Source organism: Mus caroli, chromosome 4 (assembly GCF_900094665.2).
Source record: "Mus caroli chromosome 4, CAROLI_EIJ_v1.1, whole genome shotgun sequence".
Taxonomy (NCBI): Eukaryota; Metazoa; Chordata; class Mammalia; order Rodentia; family Muridae; genus Mus; species Mus caroli.
In genome coordinates, this window is record NC_034573.1 from 118,760,888 (window position 1) to 118,770,613 (window position 9,726).

At 49.7% G+C, this 9,726-nt stretch overlaps 1 protein-coding gene across 1 annotated transcript in view; it reads right to left on the bottom strand.

The window, feature by feature from the left end:
• The window catches only part of Azin2 (antizyme inhibitor 2), a 30,384-nt gene extending 24,406 nt beyond the window's left edge, over positions 1-5,978 (bottom strand). Inside the window, exons 1-4 of the mRNA XM_021159399.1 lie at positions 5,824-5,978; positions 5,607-5,727; positions 4,894-5,090; positions 3,312-3,485 (exon numbers count right to left, since the gene is read on the bottom strand). Coding sequence (XP_021015058.1) covers positions 3,312-3,485; positions 4,894-4,998 — 279 coding nt within the window. The 5' untranslated portion in view covers positions 4,999-5,090; positions 5,607-5,727; positions 5,824-5,978. The remainder of the gene's footprint in view (positions 1-3,311; positions 3,486-4,893; positions 5,091-5,606; positions 5,728-5,823) is intronic.
• Positions 5,979-9,726: the final 3,748 nt, after the last annotated feature.

Here is a 9,726-nt window from a genome sequence, read left to right on the forward strand (position 1 = left end):
TGGGAACAGGCTACAGTGACTGGGAACAGGCTACAGTGACTGGGAACAGGCTACAGTGACTGGGAACAGGCTACAGTGACTGGGAACAGGCTACACCACGGGCAGTCTCCTGATCACAAGATGCTTACTGTGTTTCCAGTCAACTGCTTGCATGTTCCCAAACACTCTCTATCTGCCAAGCCCGGAACGCAGATCTGCGCCCCAGGCAAACAACCAGCACCTCATGTTCTCTGTGAGTGGATAAATCAATATACCACTTGGATATTCACAAGGACCGGGTTGTGGAGATGTTGTGATTTGCTATTAGCTTTGGTTGTGTTGAGGTAGGAATTACAAGAATGTGCCACCATGCTTGGGCTTACATGGCCATATCTAAAATAAGGCGTTCACCAGAATCTAGGAGCAGTGTTCATGCCTATAATCTCAGCACTGCTACAGCCTGGGCTTTGTAGTTAGACTCTATCTAAAATTTAAAAAAAAAAAAAAAAGAGAGAGAGAAGCAAAGCAGTTGGATGAGGTGGTATATTTATGACTGTAGTCCCAGCACTCAGAAAGTGAATTAAGAGGACCAAGAGTTCGGGCTTGCCTCAGTTGCATAAGATTCTACCTAAATAAAAAAATTATAATAGTCACTGCATCCTCTCTGATCCCTGTTAGAAGAAATGCTGAAACCAGACAGCTCTGCTGTGTTCAGCCACAGGGGGGAGCAAGGGAGTAGGCTGGGGTGGGGGTGGGGTGCATTAATCCGGAAAGAGGCTGGGAGGCAAGATCAAAGACATGAGTCCCTTGGGAAGTAGGAGGAGGCTCACAGCACCTAAGGAGTTGCAGCCTGTGCCTCTGGTCTGTTTGCCTGTCTACACCCAGCCATTGCTCAGGCCAGACCTTTGGTCTAAGCGCAGAAAGGTATGACACCATCAAGCCTGGGCACCAACTGTGACTCACCAGAAGAGGGCAGCCTCCACCCTTAAAACACCTAGAAGGGGTGGCTAGTGAGGTGGAACAGGGGTATTGGTGCTTGGGTTATAAGTGCCAGAGGCCACACCACTCAAGTAAAACACACCAAGCCATCTGTGTGAGCCACCACTGCGGAAGAGAACGTCTCACCAGCCACACTGACAGCCAACTCTCTCCAAAAATCTTGGAAAAGGCAAGCCAGACTCAAGCTGGCATCTTCCAGGGCACGACCCCGGGGCAGGCAGCTGAACCTCTGTGACTCACTTCCTTATAGACCAAATGTGTATTCCAGGGACTGATGTCAGAATCCGGGTAAGAGAATGACTTCACAGTAAAGGAATAACCTCACAGCGCTGTTTTCGAGAGTGAGATCATTTGTAGAAAACTCCTGGCAAAGAGCCTGACCCAGCAGGAACGCTCAGTCAATGGCAGATACAGTCAGCACACCCCCTTTCTCCTGTCTTGGAAGCTTTTCTAAGACTCTATACCCCACAACTCTGCCCGTTGGCGTCCACTCCCTGAAACTAGAGGACCCAGCACCTCACTCCTGAGTTTCCAGAAGCTGAGGGATCTAGTCGGTGCGCTTTTGCCTTATTTTTCAGCCCTAGTTCAGAGGAACCAAAGGATCCGTCTCTTCCAGCCTCTGTAAGGAACCTGCAGTGCCATGGAAAGCCACAGGCGGAGCAAGGGCTTCTGCCTCACTGGGCTTCGTGGTAGACATACGCAGAACAAGGCCAGCCAAAAAGACCAAGAGGAGACTCCTGAACCACAACGAGTGAACAACAGTTAACCTTCAAGTAGTCAAGGTTAACCTGCCTGCTCGCCTCCCATACGTGGATTCACTCTAGCCCCACAGGCTTGGCCAGCCTAGCTGTCCTTTCTCCTCCAAGAATTCTTTCAAGGACTCTGTTCACATCAGCCCGTCACGATGCTGATCTCCTCAGAACAGCCATTCCTAGTCACCAAGAATGTGACGGTGCTGACATCGCAAGGCATGCCCAGCAGGCTTACTTCCTCCTCGGCGCTCCGCACTGGCCCTGACCTCTGCCTGGGAAGTTCTTCCTCTCGTCCTCCACTTGGCTCAGTCTTCTGCCTCAGTCAAATGTGAATTCAAAATCTCAGAGGAGACTTCCTCGGATGGCTCTCTAAAAGTGCAGTCCAGCCGAGTGTGGTGATGTGACTCCTCCTGGAATCCCAGCATTTAGAGAGGAGGAGACAGAACTGAGAGCGCCAAGCCAGGCTGTGGGAAACAGCGAGTTCTAGACTAGCCTACAGTCCGCAGGGACCGACATGCTGCTTCAAAACAAACCCCCTCACCCAACTTCACTACTTCCCACCTACAACAGCACACACCCAACTTCACTACTTCCCACCTACAATAGCACACATGCTCATTGTTTAGTTTTCTAGAAAGCACCATGAAAGGGGCTTTGTATCGCTTACTTACAGCTAAATTCCCAGCTGGGAGAGCATTTTGCTGAGTGAATGAATGAATGAGACAGCCATAAGCGAGAAGGCTCTTAACCCAGCAAAAGCAGAATGGATGAAACTCAATGAATGAGCAGGCTCTTTCTTGCTCAGTGCCACACTGCAAGCCCCACCCAGACAGCCACCACCCCACTGTAGCTCAGGACTACAGACTACACATAAACAGAGCCAACCGAAAGCCACCAGGAGGGAATTAAAAGCCGAAATCAAATTAGGAAGACGGCCTTTGGCAGCAACAGCAAAACTCTGAGCAGATTAGTCTGAAAAACACAGCCACGTGTTAAGCTTACAAAGGGGGGAAAAACCCAGCCACATAGGAGTGGTTTTGTTTTGTAATTACAAGATTGGTACCTACTGCTCTAAGCCAAGGCATTTTAAAACTGCTATTAAGTTTGATTCTTTTCTAAGTAGAAAAATTAAAATATGAGTATTTCTTTAAAAAGAAGAAAAAATAGCCTGGTATGATGATACATCCCGGCACTTGAGAGGATGGAAGTTAGGAGAACCAGGAGTTCAAGGCCAGCATCAGCTACATAGTGACTTTAAGGTCAACCTGGACCACAATGAATCCTTAGCTTAAAGAAAACAAAATGATAATAATAAAACAGAAAGATGAGTCCAAACCCATTTAAAGGGTGGCCCATATGCCCAGAGACTTCTCAGGATCCCATTTGGAACTTCAGAGTTCACAAGTTCCACCCATGTCTTCCTCCCTGGAGCCTCCTCTTCTCTTGAGTAGGTGTCCTTCCCAGAAGGTCGTGACAAGTACAGGTCCCTCCTGTTCCCTGGAGTCCCCAACACCAGAAGGGCCACATTTGGCAAGCATCGAGGCTACACGTGCGGTAGGGACCGGGGGGGGGGGGGCTCACCTTGTTGGCACAGCTGAAGCCCAGCCCCAGTTCGGCTAGAACCTTCAGCACGCCCAGGCTGCTGTTGCACCCGACAGCATAAAAAGGCCGGACTCGAGGCAAGTGCTTCAGAAAGCAGAAGTGCTTCCTCACTACAGCACCCAGGTCGGCCACGAAGAAGGCAGCCGCCTTGCCCTGCACAGCAAGAGGCGAACGGATGTGAGACCCAGCTCCCTCCCTGTGCATGCCGGCTGTCCACAGTCCTTCCGGAGACCGGACACCAGCACCCTGCTGTAGCTTTCTGAGGCTCCCATGTCCTCCAGGACGGAAGGCAATCTCGGGCTGACACTTAAGGCTGTGTGTGACCAGCTCCAGTCAGTCCCTCCTCTCAGTCTAGCTAATGCCAACTATACACACTGTCCAATCTTTCCCATCCCAAGCCTCCTGTGTTCCCACCATGCCCCCTGCCAGGTCTGGCAGGTTCTCAATTTCCTGTCATTCACCCTAAATCTACCCCCACACTTATAAATACATATATACATACATACACATATATATGTATAGTTATACATAGTTATATATAAAATATATGTTATGCAAAATAGGTTTTAACCCATAATATTTAATGCTCTGGCTGCATTCTGCATGTCCTTTTAAAGCAGCAGACCTATATATACAGCTGTCTGCTCCACGGTAGCTGTCAGATACCGTGGTGTACAGCCCACTGCCAATGTCATGCAAGTGCTCGTCCCACTTGCAAGCCATGCCTGGTCCTCACAGACATGGTTGAGGCTGTGGTAAACCCTTCCTGGGATTCATTTTCCTCTTCCTGCAACTTTTTTTTTTTTAATGGATACCCATTCGGTGTCCAACATAATAATTGAGGCAGAGGCCAAAGACCTTGAAAGGGCTTGGATCTGGAGAGAAACCGCCCTTAAGTGGTTACAAGTCCCTTTAATAAGTGCTGTATGGGACTCTACAGAATAGGTTAGTGGCCATGGAGGCCGAGAATACAGAGCCAGCCAGAAGCAAATCAGGAAAAAAGTGAACCGTAGAGGGAGGGAACCCTGAAGATAAGCCCAGCAAAGGCCCAGTGAAACAGCACCTCACATACACAGTGACTCTGTTCTAACTGAGCAGAGTGCAAGCCTGAGCATGAAGCCGGAAGTGCGGCTGGGGGTCCTGGGGCAGTGGGGAGCTGTTGTGGGATTCTGTTCTAGAGGAGATTTGCAGCAAGTGGGAGAAACAGGAGAAGGTCCTGGGGGCTTCGGAGAGATGAGAACCAACCACAAAGGGTGGTTCTCCCGTGAAGTTCCTGGAGCTGGGTATGCCTGAGTGTAGAAGGGGAGAGAGCAGAAGGCAGGTACTCCGAAGTTCCACCTGGAGTGCTGGGGAGACCGTGAAGGTGGAGATGCTGTTCTTTTCTCAAGTCAGGAAACACAGGGAGGGCAGATGTGGGGGCAAGGACCAAGAGTTGGGGATAAAGGGGACAGTCTAGTAAATATCAAGTAAAGAAGTAAATACCGATACCGAATGAGAGAATGGGGGGTCCCCTACAGAGGAGAGGACAGGCAACCAACCCACACCATTTCCATCCCCTCACCGTGGTGGCCTGGGAGGCCCCCAGGGTGAGCTCCTCCAGCAGATCCCGGGTGCTGAAGCCCTCCTCCACCATCACAAAGTCCGATTCACTCAGATAGCCAGCCATGCTGAGCAGGAGGAGCCCAGGGGCTGGAGGAAACCGCTGCCTTGGAGCACCGCTGGCTGCCTTGGCCACCGCCTTAGAAAGTATGCAACACACTGTGGGGAGAGGGAGATGGAGGAAACCGCTGGGGAACAGGCTGCATCCCTCACCTCCCCAGGCCTAGGGTCCCTGCCCAGTCATGTTCTGCGCCCCTGCCCAAGCCCGAGAAGGCGAGGTTCGCTGGGAATGGTGAAGTTGTGTCTGCTAGAGCCTCAATTACCCCCATCTGTTAAATGGGATGTTTTGGAGTTCTTTTCCAGTTCTGAAATTTTAAACTGGAAGAAAAAAAAAAATGTAGGGACAGATCTGAGAAACCTAGTTGGGGAAGTCTCCTTCCAATTGAAGGATTTCTCCAGTCCAGACTACGCCTACCTAAAGGGCCAAAAATCCCCCGTGAGCTTGAGTTCGAGTCGGCTCTCTGCTTCATGACCTTGGGTCAATTTCCCCATTTATAAAATGGTTGGTTCTGACACACTAAGAATGCTCTAAGAGCCACGGGTGGGTTCTGTCCGCGGGACCGCTCTCTCAAGTGCAGGGCGGGGGTCCCGCACCCCAGCCCCAGGCCTTCTTACCAAGCCCCGTCCTCCTTCGCGGGGGCCAGAGCCAGGCGCGCTGCTAGGGGGGGTCGCCGGTGACCTCGAAACTTGTGCAACACCCCGAGGAGGAGTGGCAATTGCGGAGCCGAGGCCCCTGCTGAGAGGAGGCAAGGGGGGCCGGGGGAAGGGTCAGCGCCCAAAGCCTAGGACGCCCGCTCCCCGAGGCTCCCCCCCAGCCATCTCCTGCACTCGCCTTAAAACGCATTTACACGGCTTCGGCCCATAGGTCTCCCCAGCGAGTGAATCGGATCCTCGGCGCCTCCGCTCGCTCGCTCCCCCCGGCTCCGGCCCCGCGGCCTGCGCCCCGCGCGCCCAGCAGCCACCGACCCCACGCCCCGCCTTGCGCCCGCCGCTCGCTTATATAAGCCCCGCCCTAGCCCCGCCCCGGTGCCCTGGCCCCGCCCCTGCCTGCTCCGTAGCCAGGGCAACCGGGTGCCGCCAGCCCATTGGTCGATTCGGACATAAAGCATTCAGCCCTGCGAGGCTGCTCCGCAAAGCTGCGCAGCTAAGCAAGCTGGCTGACTGATGTCCGCGGAGGTCCACGCGGGGAAATCCTTCGAATCCTAGGCGTCTACGTGGTCTGAGCCGCAGATCCTGCGTCCTGAGTCTCAAAAAGTGACTCCGGAAAACTTTTCTGTCCCTGGCTGAAGTCGATGGCTCCCTGCTCCTCCCCTGGTGAAGTTCTGGCTCCGCCCTTGGAGCCCAAACCTCTCCTGTCTTATTTTGTAATATGACCTTTTACTTAATCTCCTCTTCTAGGCATTTTAAACTCCCAACTCAAATGCCAGCTCAAAAATGTATTCAAAGAGAATTTCTGTGGCTTCACGAGCTCAGGGTGATGCCTACCTTTTCATTCTCAGAATCCACAAGACTCTGGTGAAATGTGGCTTCGACTCAAAGCATGTCTCCTCTTCCATACACAAATTCCTTTCATCCATCAGAGTCCAGTGTAATGTCTTCCTCTATCGGGCCTTTCCTGGCCCCGAAACGCAATGGGACTCACAGTCCTTGTCTTTTTTGACCCCTCTCCTTCCTTTGAGCCTTAATATCAGTTGCTGAGATACCCTGCTTTCCACTTTTTTTGCCCGATAAAACATCTCAGATTTGTGCACTCTAAGGGCAGGGACTGAGACCCGGGCTCCTTGGAGTGCTTAGCATGCAGAGGGTGCTGCTCAGAAGCTAATTCAAGAGTTCTCCGGGTAGAAGTCTGAATGCTACTTGTCAATGCGCATGTGGCTGCTGACTGGGAAGAGACAGAATGGAACCTTTCCGGTGCTTGGTCATGGTTACAGGGGTGTGTGTGTGTGTGTGTGTGTGTGTGTAACTCCTCGAGTTAAACACATATGGTTAATGCCCTGTTGTACCTGTTATGTACACTACGTTAAGAGTTTACAAGTTTTAAGCCAGGCATGGTGGCCCATAGCTTTAATCCCAGCAAATCTCTTAGTTCGAAGCCAGCCTATTCTACACAAAGATCTACTGCCAGAGCTACACAGAGAAATCCTGTCTCAAAAAAAAAAAAAAAAAAACAAGAAAAAATTTACAAATTTTAAGAAAACCCTTGGTAGGGTTGGACAGATGGCTCAGAGGTTAAGAGCACTAGTTGCTCTTGCAAAGGACCAAGTTCAATTCCTAGAACCCACATGGGACCTCCACCTAACTCCAGTTCTAGGGTATCTACACCCTCATCTGACTCCCCTGGTCACCAGGCACAAATGTGGTGCACATATGCATGCAAGTGAAACATTCATACACATATAATAAATCTTTTAAAAAAATAAAGAAGGGAGGAGAGCCCTTGGCATATAATAAGTACCTCATAAATGCTACTGACTTGCCAAGAATATCCCAAGTTTTATTTGGTAGAAATCTATAGAGCGTCTCACTTAATTAAACTGCCTTTTAGTTATTGTTTGCAGTATGTCTGGAGCTGAGGATGTAGCTCAGTTAACAGAGAGCATCCTAGCATGCACCAACTAAACAGGATATGTTGGTACTTGTCTATAATCACAGCATTCAGGAGCAAGAGTGGAGTCAGGAGGCTTGGAAGTGTAAGGTCATTCTTGGCTACAAGGGGAGTTCAGAGCCAACCTGGGCTACAGGGGACCTTGTCTTAAGAAAGAAAGAAACAAAACAAAGCCACTACTCCATCTGTAACATCTCCTGAAGAACAGTCGAGATGTTCTTAGAGAAAAAACAAGTCATTTTGTGGAGCTTATGGTAAAGCCTTAACATGTATGGGTTCACATCTCCCGGTTCACATCTCCATCACCAAAAAGGGGAGAGAAAAGGACTTCCTCCCCCAGATATCACAAAACATTCTATTAGGTTGTAGTCCTGAAAACAATGTGGTTCTGGGGCAGGAAAAGGTGGTTGAATAGTCATGTGGATGGGAAAGCTTGCTTTACAGTGAAAGCAGAGTTTCAGACTAGTGGAGCTGAGAGCTTGATCAGCTGTGAACATCCATACACGTGCTGGGCTGTAGTCTTTCTGAAGACAAAGGCATGTCCTGTCCAACCTCAGTATCTCCCCAAGACGAATTTTACAACCCAACCAAAATAAAGTTCACAACTGAGGCCATGTGGGACCATGGAGTCGGAGAAAGCCATTTTCTGATTCTCACCTTTCCGGAGCCACACGTGACAACTGAGCAGGCTGCCCGGTCTCCCTTACCCCTGTGAACCAACTGGGTTCACATTGCTTTCTCCAGGTCTAGGTCCTTCTGCTTGGAAGCTCTGTGCTTCCTGTGCACAGGGGTATCCACTGTACACGAGTCACTAGCGGGTTCCTGCTTTGAGAGCTAGCAGCCATTTACAGCACGAGACTCGAAGTTCTTGTCCATTAATCCTCATCCTCTTTCTCAAGGAACAAGGTTCTGAGATCAAACATCTGAAAGGGGTGGACCTTGGAAGCCATGGGAGAAGCCTCAAAAGATGAGGCTTAGAGGAGAGGAAACACACTCAAACATTGTTGGCTCTATGTTTTGTTTCTGAGATGGGATCTCACTAGTAGCTCAGGCTGGACTAGAACTCACTACGTATTCAAGGCTAGTCCTAAACCCAGAGCAATCCTCCAGCCTTTCTGCTTCCTGTTACAGATGTCAGTTCCTATACCTGACTTCTACTGCTTTTTGCTGTTGTGGCTTTTGATTATTTGGTTTGGCTTTTGCGGGGTTGAGTATCTTGTGTTGTTGTCGTCGTCGTTTATTTGTTTACAACAGGGTTTCAAGTGGCTCAAACTAACCTCAAACTAGACATGTAGCCAAGGGTGACTTTGAACTTCTGGCAAAACAGGCATTCAACACCACTCCCAGCTTTTAAATTAACTTGTTATTTGGCAATTTTGTATACTGGTTCTACATTTTAAGTGTTCATTGAGCTGACTGCATTTTGGGTACCGTGGTCTAAGTCCGCCTGGGATTAATAGGCACATAGTAGGTATATTTAGCATCTCTGTGAATGAACAAATCAGAATCTAGTCTATCCATCTGTAATCTGTAAAGGATTAGTAATGAGAAGGAAAAATCTACACCCTGGACTAGGTACAGTTAGTCTGCCTTTCTCTTTTTCTCTATTAAGTAAATATTATGGCATTGAGTCAATCTGACCTCTTACGTCCTGAGAGCTGCAGTTGTTCCCATTTTGTAGAGGTATCTGAAGCTCAGAGAAGTTCAGTAATTTGCCTAGAATAACACAGCAGGTAAGGGTGGAGCCTAGTGGCTGGGTGGGGAGGTATGGCTCTGGCAAATAGGAGAGGCCCTGGATTCACTCCCCAGCATCACTCAAAAGGAAATATTTTTCTGGGCAATGGTGGGACAGGCCTTTATTCCCAGCACTCGGGAGCAAGTTCCAGGATGGCCAGGGCTACGCAGAGAAAGCCTGTCTCAAAAAAAAAAAAAGAAAGAAAGAAAGAGAGAGAGAGAGAGAGAGAGAAAGGGAGGGAGGAAGGAAGAGAGAGAGAGAGAGAGGGAGGGAGGGAGGAAGGAAGGAAGAGAGAGAGAGAGAGAGAAGGGAGGGAGGGAGGAAGGAAGGAAGGAAGGAAAGAAGAAAGAAAGAAAGAAAGAAAGAAAGGAAGGAAGGAAGGAAGGAAGGAAGGA